Raw genomic sequence first — 18,251 nt, forward strand, 5'->3', positions numbered from 1 at the left:
CCATCAGAAGGGGAGTATAATGTTTTTTTTTTTTTAGTATTTTTTACCATTTTTATTATTTTTTTAAGGCTGAGTTCACACGATGCGTTTTTAATGCGTTTCCGCGGCGTTTTTGCAGTTGCATAAACGTCGCGGAAACGCATTAAAAACGCATGGTAGAAGGGCAGCAATGTTCCCCAATTGAAATCCGCATGTGCTGAGCCCATGATGCAGATTTTTCCGCAGCGTAAACGCTGCGCTCAAAAATCCGCAGCATGTCAATTAATTTTGCGTAAACGCGGCGTTTTCGCCGCCCTTGACTTGCATTAGAATGCGCCAATTCCGCAAGACTGCATTTGTACTTGCGTTATTGGCGCGTTCTAATGTGCGGATGGTACCCGGGTGTGGAGGAGAGGAGTCTCCTCCACACCCAGGTACCATTAAAAAAGTTGTAAAGCAAGAATAAAATAAAAAATAAATGTATATTTACCTTCTGTCGGCCCGCGCACCGCTCCTGCTTGGTTCCCGGCACTTTGCAGTGAAGGACCTGCGCTGACGTCAGAGTCGGGTCACGTGACACTGACGTCGGCAGGTCTTTCAATTCAAAGTTGCCGGCGAGGGAGAACGGATTGAGCAGGACAGCGCGGGCCATCAGAGGGTAAGTATACATTTATTTTTTATTTTTACCACTCTCTCGGGTCACACTATATAAATCCATGCCGGTTGCATGGATTTATATAGTGTGACCTAGTTGTCAAGCACTTTCCAGGTGATGCTAAAATCGCCTGGAAAGCGCTTGTCAATCCACATGTGGAAACGCATTTGAATCCGCATGTATTCCGCAGGAAAACGGCATGCACAATCTGCATGCGTTTTTTCTGCCAGGGAGATGCAGAAATGATGCAGAAATTTTCTGCTTCATTTCTGCATCGTGTGCACATACCCTAACTATTAACTTGGTCACACTATATAAATCCATGCCGGTTGCTTGGATTTATATAGTGTGACCAAGTTGTCAAGCACTTTTCCAGGTGATGCTAAAATCGCTTGGAAAAGTTTGATAACCTGCATGCAAAAATGCATGCAAAAACACTTGACAAACGCTTCTACCTGGCAGGAAACACGCATGTAAAATCCGCATGCGTTTTTCCTGCCAGGGAGACGCAGAAAAAATCCGGAGCATTTCTGCTTCGTGGGCACTAGGCCTTAAGCATTCCTCACATGTATTAAAGCTATCAAACAGTTGCAAATCATGCACACGGGAGTGATTCAAACATATCACAGAGTACGCTGAAGGTACTCGTTCTAGCCTACTCGCCGAAAGGGTTAAAAGAACATACTCGCTCATCACTAATCGCAGGTTTACATCCCCTATGGGACTAAACAAAAGTTCGGAATTTTTTTTTTTTCTGATGTAAAAATGAATATAATTGGTATAACTTAATCTATAAAAGTCTGTTCTAAAATTGTATGAGCCGGTATGGTAAAAACCGTAAAGAGAAAAAACTGGAAATGGCAGAATTGTGTTTTTTTGGGTAATTTTACCTCCCTTATAAAATGCAATAAAAAGTGATTTAATCTTGCATGTACTCCAAATTAGTATCAATAAAACGTCGGCTCACCATGTAAAAAACAAGCTCTCAATCAGCTCCATCAACGGAAAAACAAATAGAAATGTTACGGCTCTAAGGAGCATTTTGGGCACATAAGCAACATTGTGTTGTACGCAATAACGATACGTATGAATGCACAACTGGCCTCTCATGAAAACCACCATATGGAGACGAGCGTTATGACATTTTCTGGGACTTTTACCAACACATTTCTTTTTTTGTCACAGAGACTCATTTATAACAGCAATCCTCTATTTTTTACACCAAGATGACGACACACGGACGGCGATGGCAATGTGAAGCCATGCTGCGCCGTGCGTAATATTCTGAGTCATGTCACCCTTTATAGATGTGAGCAAAGCCATAAACAGAGTAGAGTTGGCACCAGCAGCAATAGATGGGGACTGACCCCCAATAAAGAAAGAGATGATCAGCACTGGTATTCCTAGGTGCCAGGACTGCCAGCAGAAGGCCTATGCCCGAGGGCACAGCCTCGGAGCTCATGCGGTCACCGGGCTGGGCCGGCATTACACTGGGATATAGGATACAGCCACCTCTTCCAGAGGGCGGATAGGAGTGACAGGAAATGTGGCCTCCCCAGCACCGCTGCTTCAGGCCGCCTCCACCAAGAGGTCTTTGTCAGAGCCGCAACCAATGAGTTGTCTTATCTCGCCCCCATCCTCCCGCCAGCACCGCATGATCTCACCACGGAATGGGAAGGGGAAGCAGACGGAGCATGGACCCGCAAACCGGGCAGCACTGAGGACGGCGGCCTGAGGGGCAGTGTGACCAGCGCCCACATTGTGCCAGGTACGTGCTGGGTCTTTTGTTTGGTGTGGAGACGCCTGTCATTGTATCTCAGCGGGTGCGGTACTGCACTGTGTGCGCGGCTGCTGTTCTGTGGAGCGGTGCGCTACCGCACTGTGTGTCATGCGGGGCAGATGAGGTGTTGCGATTCTTTTATCACACATTGCTTTGTTTTCTGCTGCAGTTCTGGGCGACTTTACAACAGGTTGGCTCCGCTCTGCCATAGATTAGGGTATGTGTACACAACGGGTCTTTTTCACTGCAATGTAAAAACGTCTTGTGTGCACATGCTCCTTTTAACCCCCTTCAGGCTTCGAAAACCAAGAAGTGGCTAAAAGCAGCGATCGGTCCAGTCTTCAGCACTCACTGGTTTATAGGCACAGGTGAAAATAAATGTCGCAGAAACGTCAAGAAAGAAGGCGCTTCAGCAGGGGCGTACATAGGAATCATGGGGCCCCCCCATAGTAATTTTCCTTCTGCTGAACTCCCAGATTCCTCTTTTATTGCCCCATAAGGTGTGATGCCAACAAAAGTGCCCCCAGGCACAGTATGATACCCCCATGGTGAATTCCTCCCAAGGCAAAGTATGGTGAACCCAACACAGTATAATCCCCCAACTGTGACCCCCACACAGCCCTCCATGCAGTATAATGACCCCAGACCTCTCCACACTCCACAGAGTATAATGCACTAGCCATACAGAATACTGGCCCCCATATAGTCCTCCATACAGTATACTGGCCCCCATATATATAGTCCCCCACACAGTATATGGGCCCCATCTAGTGCCCCATGCCTCCATACATAAAGAAAAAAAAAATCACATACTCCCCTCACCTGCTGCCGCTGCTCTGGACTCCTCAGCGTCGCCGTCTTCCCGCTCTGCGCTGTGACTGCTCAGCAGAGGGCGCGCTGGAAAGACGTCATCGCACCCTCTGACCAGGGGACATCACAGCAGAGGACGCGGAAGACACCGGAGCTGCAGAGGCACGGGGAGAGGTAAGTATCGTGCCGGGGCCCCGATGCGGGGCGTACACGGTGCAGACAACTGCTATGGGCCCCCCCCCGGCTCACGGGCCCAATAGCAGTCGGGTAGCCTGCCGCAATTGGTGGTATGCCACTGCGCTTCAGGAAACACCCCGCAGGAATATTCATGAAACGTCTTCTGGTTCCAAAACCCAGCGGAAAGGAAACGTCTGCATCAAAAGGTAGTCATGTGCACATCGCCTTAGTTTTGTTCACACAGCGTTTTCTCTTATGGTCAGTGTCACCATCGGGCCCACATCCCAACCTCCCACGTAATGGTATTGGGCGCATGTGATAACGGGGTCATTGGCTATAATGAAGCAGACGGAGTCGCCGTGTGATCTGTAGTGCATCAAATCGGTTGTATACGCCTATTGGAGATGGGCAGTAAGATGTGGTCGCCTACCTCTACTGGCAGCCTCAGCCAGGCATATACGGCCGTACATGTGTGATATTTATGAGCTGTGCTTCCGATAGGTGATGAATGTAAGGCTATGCGGTGAGATGTGCCACCGGGCGCTGAATGTGACACAGTGCAACCTTAGATGTGATGATTTCCTACAGTGTCACGTTGCGATCTGTGACATACCTGAATATGTTTCCAAATGTGTTGGATTTTTTGGTGCTGATTGCAAGTCTCATGTGACACATATTGAAGTCTATGGAATGTAAGTTGCTTGCAACGTGGGCCTTGTCTATTTTATTCACCTCAAGATCACAGCTCTAAAATGGTCACGTCACCGACAGGTCGTACAAATATTTTTGTCATGCGAACAAAATTAGTTAGGGGTTATCCGAGACTTAGAAGCCAAGCAGGTGGGAAGGTGTATATAAATGATTGGCCCCGCCATGAAGCACCGAGCGCCTGTACTTGGTTTGAGCAGTCATTCTGTGCTGACAACCTACAAGTCTGCAGTCACTCTATTTGAATGCAGACTTGTGAATCCTCAAATCGCACGCATTGCGCAATGGGAGGATTCACCGACTCTGGGAACAGTGGTAATGTGACCGCAAGTTTGCTGTATTTATGCTCCTAGCCACAACCTGACTAGGCTATTTCCGGCCTCGCTCTTTCTTTGAGCGATGCTACACCCATCTACTTTTGAATGTGGCCAGGAATATACATATCGCATACGTGCGCTCACATGACCTCCATTCCTGACATCGGAGATTCCTCGCAGCATGCGCAATGTGAGGATTCATAAAAAATAATACACGGTGCAGCACAGGCTAGCTGAAAAAAGCCGTGGGTGCAGAGCTCAAAAGGCACAACCAAACCGAAGTAATATTCCATGAAGACACAGGCAGCACTCCAATCTTCAGTGAAAAATGGTGGTTTATTGACACATAGACATAGCCACTGCTATGACTATGTGTCAATAAACCACCATTTTTCACCGAAGATTGGAGTGCTGCCTGTGTCTTCATGGAATAAAATGTATATACATACATATATAATTTTACATAGGCACTAGTTCAGAACCAATGTCAGATTCTACCATTTCATCAAAAAGAAAACTGCCAAGTTAAGTAATTTACCTACATCTTGCCACTCTGTCCATTTGTTTATGGGACACAGCTAAGCCATGTGGATAGTGAATACAGTGCCCAGCCACCCGACCATTTATTCTCCTCCTAACTCTGGCCATGCAATGAGCCTTTACTGCAGTTCTGGTAATTGTGGGAACATGTTGGAGCTCTTAGCAGACATTTAGCACCTACTCCAAGGATATAATTTCTGGGAAAAGGGTAGAGGGAAGTGATGGTCGAGTATGCCTCATTAACCCTTTCTGCGCACACGCTCGGGTGCTCGCCCAGTATTTTGCCATGCTCGACGTTTCATTCATTGTCGCCGCGCCTGCAAGTGTCAGGGCTGTTAAACAGCTGTGACACATGCAGAGATAGACAACTATTTGCCAGGCTAACAGCTGTAACACTTGATGGCGCGGCGACAATGAATGAAACGCCGAGCATGCCAAAATACTCGGCGAGCACCCGAGACTGCGCCTAAAGGCTTAATGAGGCATACTCGATCATCACTAGTAGAGGGCAATAAGCTTTCTAAAATTCAACTGATCCTTCTTCCCCAAACCTCTGCTGTCATAGGACTGTTGTCATCCTTGTATAACCTGTGTTGTCCAGCCGGTCTCACTGATTTGTATCTAGTATGTATGGCTAGCTTCACTCTTGGAAGGGTAAACCGTCAGATTGATGGCTGCAGATTCTCTTTGAATGTTAAAAAGTGACATTTTGCACAGCAAAATGTGTAGTGTGTTTTGTGTGTTCTCACGTTGGTCTGGGGTTGTCTGTCAGGATATTATGGCCGCAATTTCCTGATTTGTCATCACTTAAAATGTCACTAATGTCCATTCTTTATTTTCTAGTTCCGAGTGACCCTAAAACATGGATGTCCTATGCCTTCTTTTTCTTCTTCCTTTATGCAGTAAGTTTTGCAAGTATATAATATATCAGAAGAGGAGGGAATAAGTTATAGGGGTAACCTTCCTTTGGCAATGACAAGTTCCATAGACTCAATGGAAAGTACCAGATTTAGTAGTGTTCACCAGTCCTTGGCCATATTTCTTTAGAGGATGCCTCTGCTGCGACATTTGACACTACATCATGTATAAGTGACCTGATTGGCTGCTCACATTTTACCTCTCTTGAATTATTGTGAAGCCACTGTTATGTCATTTGTGCCTGTGTCTGTTTGGGAGACACTCCTTGTATATGGCAATGGTATGGAGACTTCATCAACATCATGAAGACATTGAGTATGAGCGTGTGCGGCCGAAAACACGTGTCCAGATTATATGGTCTGTGGTTGGATCACAATACCTGGGTCAATTGTAGGTTTCCTAGCCCAAACTAACAACCACATACAGTATGTATTTTAGTGAACAAACATCGGCCTTCATATGCCTACTCTGAAATATCATAGTAAGAACCAGCAGAGACAAAGAGTAAATATGGCATAAAATAGATATTTTATTTAATACAAATGTAAAATTCAAAATATTCAATCAGAAAATAGTCATGACAGATAGGGCTGTGGAGTCGGTAAGCCAAACCTGCGACTCCGACTCCTCAATTTCCCTTACACCGACTCCGACTCCCACATATATTGCTTATATTTAAGGGAAAAATTTATTGTAGTACAATGTGAACATCAGACATTTAATCATTTTTATGATACAATAATCAAGATATTTAGATAGAATATAATGAGGGATAGATGGAGGGATAGAGTGTGATAGACAGATGACAGCTACAGACAGCAAATAGTACATTGCACATATCGCACATATAGTTCACACCCATTGTACAGAGAGCACATAATAATCACCTACAATATTAGCATTAGTTACCTTCCTGTGACAGAGATGAGCAGTAGTACTTTCACTTTCTCCAGCTCGGGCCCAGGAATCGGATCCTGTGCAGGACAGGCACCTCTCCCCCTCCTCTCTCTGGTGAAGACGGCAGAAGACAGGACAGAGGAGGGGAGATTGCCCCCTGCAGCCTGGATCCGGTGCAGGACGGGAGCACTGCAGCATACAAGTGAGTTTTGATAGGTGCGTGCCCCTGCTTCTAGGGGGGGGGGGCGCTGCCCCCCCTGCCCCTCGCTGGCTATGGCCATGATTCACACACAGCGTTTTTGCGGATGCGTTTTTTTTTTTTTGCAGTAAAATGCAGTGTCTCTGGGCATCCCAGCAAAGTCAATGGGTTTCAAGATATGACATTCAGACACATCGTTTTGTGAAGATCTGTTTCTGGGCTCAAAAATGGATCGTCACAAAGAATGAGCATGTCAGTTTGTTGGGCTTTTTTCTAATCTGCTTTTGCTATTGAAAACATTATCTATGAGCTCAAAAACCTTTCAGGTGATGCGGTTTTTTAAAAAGATGATGTGCTTTTGCAGCTGAAAAACGTATCCTCAAAAAACACAGCAAAAACGCTGTGTGTGAATGTAGCCTTAGATCAGGAATAGAACAGCCATTTATAGGACATTTCATAACTTTCAAAAATAGCAATAAGTGGTACCCAGTTAGTTACAATAATAAATAGCAAGAGGGTAAAACATAACCTTTATTCAGTATTATTTTAAAAAAGGTTCAAAAAAAGGTGCAAAGTGCATGCATAAGTACAAGAAGTACCAAAGTACAAAAACATTAAGACACAATAGGAAACTTATCCTTATCCTGATGGTGTTCCTATATAAGAAATAGGTCACACAAGACCTCTGAATAAATCATTTCTCAGGTAAATGATGAATACTAACAAAGATAATCTCACTGGTATAGTTCACCAAACAACCGTGTCCTCTCTAGCTATTTCCCATACATAATTCAGCCAAATAAGATAAGGTATTGATGTAAATACAATACACAGCGTATGGGAAAGGTATATGCTAGTAAGTATATAAAGCAACTCAGCCAACCATATAGAACAACAACAACAGAAAGAATGTATTCATTATATTCACAACTGAATAAACTATTTTGTGGCATTAAACATTATTATATAATCATAGAGGAAATTTTTCAACTTATCTGATCCTCCATTAATGATGGGTATGCAGTCTCAACGCAGGCAGGCTCCCGACGCGTTTCCCTTTGATTATCAGGGGAGTAAAGTGCCTATAATCATGCCCCCATTCGTTGGATATGCTTTAGTGGCTGGTTAGTAGTACCCATTGCTGCAGTGCCTCTTATACATGTGCTGCATGATGAAAACAGCATTTACTTCCAGGTATGACGTCATATCCTGTGCGCAGACCATACAGGACGATAAAAAATGACAACTTCCGGTCTATGGAACGCATATGGAACGCACTAGAGACGAGCAGTAGCGATCTCAAAATGAATCGCAATAGTGATCTCAAAATCGATCTCAGTAGCGATCTCAAAATCGCTTCCTAGATACAATATGCTAATAGAGGGTGTGTATCTAACAAACATGCTCACAATGATCTAGTGCCAGACGCTAAATTATAAGCAATATGAAAGTGTCAAAATGTGATCAAATAAGCCCAAATATAAAGAATAAGAGCCACAACAGACCACATACCACAAAGTATGTACAGTACCTAGTCACAGATCTACATAAGCGTACACAAATAAACGCAGAATTACCAAAGCCAATTGCGATAAAGGAAGAATATGGTAGTATAGAGGTAAACAAAAATGGAAAAAATAGCCAGGGGTCACTGAGCTCACATACCGACACAAATATGTGTATGGCAAGGTGGGAAAAAGGGGGAGAAAAGAGAGGATCTAGCATGTCCCTATGGTAGCTAGACTCAACTAGCCCTACCTACTGTGGAGGTTGGCACCCTAAGGGAAACGAGAATGGCGCCCCCACTCGTCGATGGCTAACCCTCTAACCCTCTCTAGGATAACCCTGATTGGCCCTCTCACTATAAAAAAGAGTTGAAGGATAGTTGTTCATTCAGACCTGAGGGTTGTGTTGTCCTGAGCCAGAAAATCCACTTGCGTTCTTTTTGTAGGATTTTCTGGTCCCAATTACCACCTCTGACTGAGGGTGCAATCCTGTCAATTCCCATAAACTGAATGAAGTTAACATCACCCCCATGATTGACATTAATGTGATTCGATATCGGGGTGTCACGTTTGTTTACAATATCACGGACATGTTCTCTTATCCTTCTTCTAAATTCCCGTCTAGTCTTGCCCACATATTCCATTCTACAACGGCATGTAGCTTTATAAATCACTTTTGTTGTGCGACAGTTGATAAAATGACGTATAACATACTCTTTCCCAGTCACATTCCCTATAAAGGATCTGCCCTTTATCATGGATTTACATGCGCAGAAATTGCCACAACTGTAGCAACCCTTTGTCTTGTTACCCAACCATGATGGATCTGATGTCTGTTTGAAAAAACTATGAACCAACCTATCCTTGAGCGATCTGCCTTTACGATAGGTAATCTGAGGAAAGGGACCTACCGCTTCTTTGATGTCTGCATCCATAAGTAAGATCGGCCAGTGGCGTTTCAAAATCTCTCTGACTCCCTTGGCCCCACTGGAGAAGGTAGTAATGAACCTTGAGATCCCCTCCTTTTCTTTCATAACCTTTGGGGTCAACAAAGTCTTTCGATCTCTAGATAGTGAGTCATTATAGGCCTCAGCAAGTATGTATTCAGGATAGCCTCTCTCAACAAAACGTCCACGTAAGTCATGGGCCTGTTTCTTAAAAGTACCGATATCAGAGCAATTCCTGCGTATCCTTAAATATTGTCCTTTCGGAATTCCTTTCTTAAGAGGGCCAGGGTGACTACTCTCCCATCTCAAGAGAGAGTTTGTAGCCGTTGGTTTCCTATAGTTACTAGTGCTCAATTCACCAGTTTTATTTCTCTGAACACAGACATCAAGAAACGGTGTGTGAATCTTAGACCAATGTTATTCACATTAAGTTGTGTAACGAAATCACCAAACGAAGATTCCGATCCTCTCCAGATAACAAAAATGTCGTCAATGTAGCGTAGCCAAACAATGACGTTGTCACTCAGAGGGATGGCTGGTTCACAAAAGACCATAGTTTCCTCCCACCAGCCCAGGAAAAGGTTAGCATGCGAGGGGGGCACAAGGGCTCCCCATCGCAGTACCCCTGAGCTGGTGGAAGTACTTCCTGTCAAAAAGAAAAAAATTGTTTTTGAGACAAAATTCCAGATCACGCAAGACAAAGGTATTGTGTCTATGAAACTGACGACCTCTAGTGCTCAAATAGTGGTCAACTGCTTGTAATCCCAATGTTGAGGAATGGAGGTATAAAGTGCTTCCACATCAATGCTGCACAACAACATATCAGGTTCCAAACAAATACCATCTAATTTACTCAAAAGGTCCGTTGTGTCGCGGACATACGAGCTCAGTGACCCCACAAATGGCTTAAGTATACAATCAAGGTAAACACCCAATTTTTGTTTTAGACTGTCGGTCCCTGCCACTATAGGTCTACCCTTTATGGGGTTACACCCTTTATGAATTTTGGGTAAACAATAAAAAGTGGCCATGATCGGAAATTGAGGATAGAGAAATTCTCTTTCTTTACTATCCAGGACCCCAGCAGCAACCCCTTCATCAACAAGAAGCTTCAGCTCCCTTAAAAGACCGTTGGTGGGATTAGTGGTTACAACCTCGTAACTAGTGTGGTCATTCAATAATGTCAAACATAGGTCTTTATAGTCACAAGTATTGATGGTTATACTGGTGTCACTCTCAAGATTGCAAAGACTCTGCATTTCAAGCTTAGTCAAATTGTTTCTACAAAAAGTTTTTTTACGAGGTAAATCCATAATGTCCTTAGTAACGAGATCAAGAAAAACTTCAATGGATCCAGGATCACCAGACACCGGAGGCATATTTCTACTTTTATTTTTAAGGGGGGTAAAAGGACCATTCCCGTCAAAAATACAATCCCTGTCTCCCAAATGGTACAGGAATCTAACATCTTGAAGTAAATCTTCTGCAATACCCAATTCAGAACAAGTCCTCTTATCTTCCCGATTGAAATGTTTTTTCCACCTCAATTTCCTAATAAAGAGATTAAGGTCCTTGATGGTTTCAAAATGATTGAAGTCAGTAGTGGGAACAAACGACAGGCCTTTACTCAAGACACACATCTCTGCGTTATTGATAGGCCTGGAGGATAGATTAATTACCTGTGATTGGGTCTGCGCAGTAGGACTCCTGTGAGATTGACTGGCAGAGGGAGGAGGGGACCAATACTTTCTATATCCTGTGCCAGAGGGGGTACCCACATTCAGCGGCCGCTGCTGGAATTTAGACGGTTGCACAGAGGATAGTTGTACTCTAAAAAAAACATCCCTTGGGGGAGACCTCCTTCCACTTCCTATGTTTCCGCGATTACCTCCTCTACCTCTTCCTCTACCTCTCGGATGTCTAGGCCGGATATCTAAATCCGAGATGTCAGTCTCAGAGGAGGAGATGTCAGTCTCTGGTAACCTCTGAGAACGACCTATCAATATCGAATAAGCTTTGTTATCTCTGAACTCCTGAAGGTCTCTACTATATAGTCTATGTTTGCGTTCTTTTAAATAAAATTTAAATTTCTCTAGACTATTCTGAAGACTCAGTTCCTTATTTAGGAATTCAGGTTCAGCAGAAATTTTTTTTTGTGATTTCTATTTGGTCTCTGAGAGATTCATTCAAATTATGTAGATTAGTTTTTTCCTCTTCCAACAAAAGTTTCATAAGCCTTAATGAACTGTCTGTAGCTTCCTTTTCCCATTTGATGATTAAATTAGGATTTTTGTACCGGTACCCCGGAGATAAAGCAATCCTGAGGTGGCGTGGCACAATGCCTGATTTAATGTAATTATCAAGGCTCTGTACCTCCCACCATGATACAATCTGATCTCTATAGGTCTTAGTGAGGTCTTTAAACGCTGAGTTAAACGAAGGGGTATATCTTTTCTGAACAAATATACGGTCCGAGAAAACCTCTTTGGCCTCAGTAACCCATACGATAGTGTCTATGCCTGATGAAAGGAACCCTGCCATACTACAAAATAAGTCAAAAATATCAATAAGTGGTACCCAGTTAGTTTTCCTACCTTGCCATACACATATTTGTGTCGGTATGTGAGCTCAGTGACCACTGGCTATTTTTTCCATTTTTGTTTACCTCTATACTACCATATTCTTCCTTTATCGCAATTGGCTTTGGTAATTCTGCGTTTATTTGTGTACGCTTATGTAGATCTGTGACTAGGTACTGTACATACTTTGTGGTATGTGGTCTGTTGTGGCTCTTATTCTTTATATTTGGGCTTATTTGATCACATTTTGACGCTTTCATATTGCTTATAATTTAGCGTCTGGCACTAGATCATTGTGAGCATGTTTGTTAGATACACGCCCTCTATTAGCATATTGTATCTGGGAAACGATTTTGAGATCGCTACTGAGATCGATTTTGAGATCACTATTGCGATTCATTTTGAGATCGCTACTGCTCGTCTCTAGTGCGTTCCATATGCGTTCCATAGACCGGAAGTTGTCATTTTTTATCGTCCTGTATGGTCTGCGCACAGGATATGACGTCATACCTGGAAGTAAATGCTGTTTTCATCATGCAGCACATGTATAAGAGGCACTGCAGCAATGGGTACTGCTAACCAGCCACTAAAGCATATCCAACAAATGGGGGCATGATTATAGGCACTTTACTCCCCTGATAATCAAAGGGAAACGCGTCGGGAGCCTGCCTGCGTTGAGACTGCATACCCATCATTAATGGAGGATCAGATAAGTTGAAAAATTTCCTCTATGATTATATAATAATGTTTAATGCCACAAAATAGTTTATTCAGTTGTGAATATAATGAATACATTCTTTCTGTTGTTGTTGTTCTATATGGTTGGCTGAGTTGCTTTATATGCTTACTAGCATATACCTTTCCCATACGCTGTGTATTGTATTTACATCAATACCTTATCTTATTTGGCTAAATTATGGATGGGAAATAGCTAGAGAGGACACGGTTGTTTGGTGAACTATACCAGTGAGATTATCTTTGTTAATTTCTCAGGTAAATGATGAATACTATTTCCTCAAAGGTCTTGTGTGACCTATTTCTTATATAGGAACACCATCAGGATAAGGATAAGTTTCCTATTGTGTCTTAATGTTTTTGTACTTTGGTACTTCTTGTACTTATGCATGCACTTTGCACCTTTTTTTGAACCTTTTTTAAAATAATACTGAATAAAGGTTATGTTTTACCCTCTTGCTATTTATCATTTCATAACTTTCCCAAATTCCTATGAAAAAATATTCCCCACAAACTGCATTGATCTACTGCACACAATTTATTATATATTTTAGGAGTTGGAGTCGGTCCATTTTTTACTGACTCCACCAAAATGAGCACCAACTCCACGACTCCGACTCCACAGCCCTGATGACAGACATAAAGTACAGTGTGCTGGGAGAAACGACTGCTGCAACCTATCACATGTCCCCCAATAAAGATTGCCACATCACAGCAACATATGCCATATCGAGTGAAAGCCCTGAGGCAGGTCAGAGAAATAGTGCATGTGGCTTAATATTAAATCCATTAATTCAAAGGGTAAGTCACACAAGTAATGCTTACCACTGGATATGATGGGAGGTAATGTGGAGGGCCACAGCAGAAGATGATATCCCGGCGAGTAGATTCCCCGACGCGCGTTTCGCCGCTGCAAACGCTGGCTTTCTCAAGAGGCGGGCTCATAGCCAGTGAACAGGATCTTAAATTATCCCTCCCACAGATCACATGACATACCTTGTGACAGAAATAGAGTCATGTGACCGGAAGGTCCTCCACAGCATATGCTCCATGGCGCATGCGTCGGGCCTCCCGGGTCCCCACGGTTCGGGCACTGGCCATCAAGCGGCGGCGCGCATCCAGGAGCGCGGTGACGCACATGCCGGGAGCGCGCGGCTGGTGGGAGACAGCCATGCCCGGGCCAAGGGGCCGGAGAACCACAGTGCATGCGTGCCGCAAGGAGTGGTACAAGGTACCACTAGGAGGAACAATAATCGGGAAAGAATTTCCATTCCACAAAAGAGTGACAATATGCATTAATGTTAATAAATACATTGGAGCATAAAATACACTACCTATGTCATAATATAAATGTAAACACAAATATATAACTGGGGAAAAAAATAAATCCCAAATCACTGTATAATAGTATATGAGACACAAGCAGTCCAATTATGGGAATAAATAGGATGACAGGCCAAATTTTCTTTCCAGACATAATGGTTCAGAGGGCAAGGTCAAGTCCCACTCAGGTGCTGATCAAAAAGGAAAGACAAACAATAAACATGGGTAAAAGAAAAACATCTAAAATACACTTAAAAAGAGGGCCGAGGTCAAATAGATGGGACTTACAGGAGAGCAGACAGATCAGGCCATTCATAGGAAGGAAGCAAAACCCAATGCCTCATTCAACCCTCGTGGAGCCATGGTGTCAAGACCTTAAGTCCGGCAGTGGAAATCTTTGTACGGTTGGTTACAGAAGATTTATAACAATTATCCACCCGTAGAAGATTTGACAACCTTACTTACTCCCAGCGTACGGCTATCCATCAATTACGATCCCTTCAATATGTTGTCATTAAGCTGGCAGACAAAGGCGGGAACATTGTCATATGGGCATGCTCTAAATATGAGAGGGAAGCACTACGACAGCTAAGAGATACTAACACCTATTCTAGACTGTCCTTTAATCCTGCTGCCTCCTTCGCCGCCGCCCTCCAGGGGATCCTGGCCCAGTCCTGTGAACAACACATTATTGATAAGAAAAAGGTCAAGGCGTTAACGGTACGCTTTCCTCGGACTGCTACGTTCTATCTTCTCCCTAAAATCCACAAGGACGCCCTCAGTCCCCCTGGGCGTCCGATCGTGTCTGGTTTGGGGGGTCTTAGTGGACCGATTTGTACTTATATTGATAATCATCTTTGGCCATTTGTGGAAACACTATCCACCTACATTAAAGACACGACGGACGTCCTCAGGCGGGTTGATGGCGTCCTTGTGGATGAGAGCACTCTCATGGTCACGGCCGATGTTGAGAGCCTGTATACCTGCATCACACATGATCTCGGTTTGGCGGCTGTCTGCCTCTTCCTCGGGACCTCCCATCTGGACTGCCCATCACGTGATTTTCTCCTCGAGCTCCTCCACTTTGTCCTCGATCATAATTATTTTCTTTTCAAAGATGTGGTATACCTGCAGAGGCACAGCAATGGGGGCGGCCTGCGCGCCCTCGTACGCCAACCTCTTCCTGGGCGCGGACCAGGTCGTGACGTGGCTTAGGTACATAGATGATGTTTTCTTTCTTTGGCAAGGGACAGTGGAGGAGCTCGATGAGTTTATGAAGCGGTTGAACCTTAATGAATGGGGTATTAAGTTGACATATACTTATCACCATCAAAGAATGCTTTTTGGACATCACTCTGGAGGTCGACAATGAGTGTCGCATCTTGACTGATGTATTTCGCAAACCAACGGCTGTCAACTCCCTGGTTCACTCCTCGTCTGCACATCATATATCAACTATTAGGGCCGTCCTGATCAGACAATTTCTGAGGATGAGGCGCATCCGCTCCACCGACTCCCATTGAGAAACAGGCGGCCGATCTAACCGACCGCTTCAAAAATCGAGGGTATAGCAACAGGTGCATCGGCCGTGGCTATGGGAGGGCACGGGGTACCTCGCGTAAAAGCTTGCTGTACCCCATTCCTACGGACAGGAAGAACGACTCGGGGAAGGTCCTCTACATCTCCACCTTCAACCATGAGTGGGAGGCGATGCGGCGGATCTTCTCCCGACATTGGGGGGTTCTGGGTGCGGAGTCCTTCCTGCGTGATCACATTAGAGACTATCCTCTGATGACTCCTCGTAAGGCCAACAACTTGGGGGACTTATTGGTTTCCAGCTGCTATGTCCCTCCACTTACTAACCCCTTTCGAACCCGTGGTTGGCTTCTTCCCGTGCGGCCACTGGCTGGCATGCGCGAAGTCATACGCTCTGTTTCCTTCACCTCATCCGATGGCTCTCGTGAATTTCAGATACGCAGTTATATCTCATGTGGCTCTACCCATGTGATTTACTATGCCACATGTGCCTGCCAATTAATTTATATTGGCTTGACCACCAACGAGCTGAGGGGGAGAGTGTGGGAGCATGTGCGTGACATTTGTGCGGCCAGGTCAGTTACCGACCCCCCGGGAACTTAGGACTCTCCCACATCACTTTCAGTGCAAACATAATTGTGATCCAAAATCTCTGAGAGTACGTGGGATGGATATCTTACATCCGGGATCCCGTGGAGGAAATGAGGGGAAACTTCTGGCCTAGAAGGAGACCAGATGGATTATCAATCTTGACACCATGGCTCCACGAGGGTTGAATGAGGCATTGGGTTTTGCTTCCTTCCTATGAGTGGCCTGATCTGTCTGCTCTCCTGTAAGTCCCATCTATTTGACCTCGGCCCTCTTTTTAAGTGTATTTTAGATGTTTTTCTCTTACCCATGTTTATTGTTTGTCTTTCCTTTTTGATCAGAATCTGAGTGGGACCTGACCTTGCCCTCTGACCCATTATGTCTGGAAAGAAAATTTGGCCTGTCATCCTATTTATTCTCATCATTGGACTGCTTGTGTCTCATATACTATTATACAGTGATTTGGGATTTATTTTTTTCCCCAGTTATATATTTGTGTTTACATTTATATTATGACATAGGTAGTGTATTTTATGATCCAATGTATTTATTAACATTAATGCATATTGTCACTCTTTTGTGGAATGTAAATTCTTTCCCGATTGTTGTTCCTCCTAGTGGTACCCTGTACCACTCCTTGCGGCTCGCATGCGCTGTGGTTCTCCGGCCCCTTGGCCCGAGCATGGCTGTCTCTCACTGGCCGCGCGCTCCCGGCATGTGCGCTCCTGGATGCGCTCCGCCACTTAACGGCCAGTGCCCGTACCGTGGGGACCCGGGAGGCCCGACGCATGCGCCATGGAGCATATGCTGTGGAGAACCTTCCGGTCACATGACTCTATTCCTGTCACGTGGTGTACCATGTGATCTGTGGGAGGGCTTATTTAAGGTCCTGTTCACTGGCTATGAGCACGTCTCTTGAGAAAGCCAGCGTTTTCAGCGGCGAAACGCGCGTCGGGGCATCCACTCGCCGGGATATCATCTTCTGCTGCAGCCCTCCACATTACCTCCCATCATATCCAGTGGTAAGCATTACTTGTGTGACTTACCCTTTCAATTAATGGATTTAATATTAAGCCACATGCACTATTTCTCTGACCTGCCTCAGGGCTTTCACTCGATATGGCATATGTTGCTGTGATGTGGCAATCTTTATTGGGGGGCATGTGATAGGGTGCAGTAGTCGTTTCTCCCAGCACACTGCACTTTATGTCTGTCATGACAATTTTCTGATTGAATATTTTGAATTTTACATTTGTATTAAATAAAATATCTATTTTATGCCATATTTACTTTGTCTCTCCTGGTTCTTAGTATGTACTTTTAGACCTGCAGTTGGGATGGGTATTGCATATGTAGAGACTGATCTACAGGTCATTATTAGACTGGAAAATGAATTGCAGAAGATGTACAGTCATAAAAAAATATATATATAATATATGAAATTAGATTCTTAGAAGGTCTTAAAATTAGGGACATACAACCTCAGATGTACAATAACACATGACAAATTACATAATTATTTATCAAAAACTAGGCAGAAATACAGAAGCAGTGTGTGAATATTCAAGCACACTCTTACCCCTTTTAACTCTTATGAAATAAGTATTTAGCAGCATGATGCTGCTAATCAGGTGCCCTTGATTAGTTATCAGCAAGTGTGACCACGTCTATAAAAGCAGAGGTTTTGGCAGTTTGCAGGTCTGGAGCATTTTAGCATATTTTAACATGATGTAAAGGAGGAAAAAAAACGAGCAATGATTTTAGAGAAGCAGCTTTTGCTGTCCATTAAAATGGGAAGGGTTATAAGACTATTTCCAAGTAACCTGTAGGCTGTCATTCTTCAGTGAGAAAGATTGTTCATGAGGATAAAAGATTCAAGACAGTTGACAATCTTCCCAGGAGTGGATGTCCCAGCAAATTTACGAAAGGTTAGAGTGTGCAATGCTCAGAGGAATTGCAAAAAAAAACAACAAAGAGCTACAGCTCAAACTCGAGGTCTGAGTTAGCATGCTAAGGCTATGTTCACACGTTGGGTTTTTGCTGCTTTTTTAATGCAAA

The 18,251-nt window shown here is 44.1% G+C and overlaps 1 protein-coding gene across 2 annotated transcripts in view; it reads left to right on the plus strand.

The window, feature by feature from the left end:
- The first annotated feature begins 1,999 nt into the window (after positions 1–1,999).
- Positions 2,000–18,251, plus strand: part of CD276 (CD276 molecule) — a 31,698-nt gene continuing 15,446 nt past the window's right edge. Inside the window, exons 1-2 of one of the 2 annotated variants that reach the window (XM_073652764.1) lie at positions 2,000–2,402; positions 5,810–5,868. In XM_073652764.1, the coding sequence (XP_073508865.1) occupies positions 5,829–5,868 (40 nt within the window). In that variant the 5' untranslated portion in view covers positions 2,000–2,402; positions 5,810–5,828. The remainder of the gene's footprint in view (positions 2,403–5,809; positions 5,869–18,251) is intronic. The other variant, XM_073652763.1, reaches the window with a different exon arrangement.

The sequence above is a fragment of the Phyllobates terribilis genome, unplaced genomic scaffold (genome assembly GCF_046119375.1).
Source record: "Phyllobates terribilis strain yellow unplaced genomic scaffold, ASM4611937v1 Scaffold_11__3_contigs__length_659146591, whole genome shotgun sequence".
Classification (NCBI taxonomy): Eukaryota; Metazoa; Chordata; class Amphibia; order Anura; family Dendrobatidae; genus Phyllobates; species Phyllobates terribilis.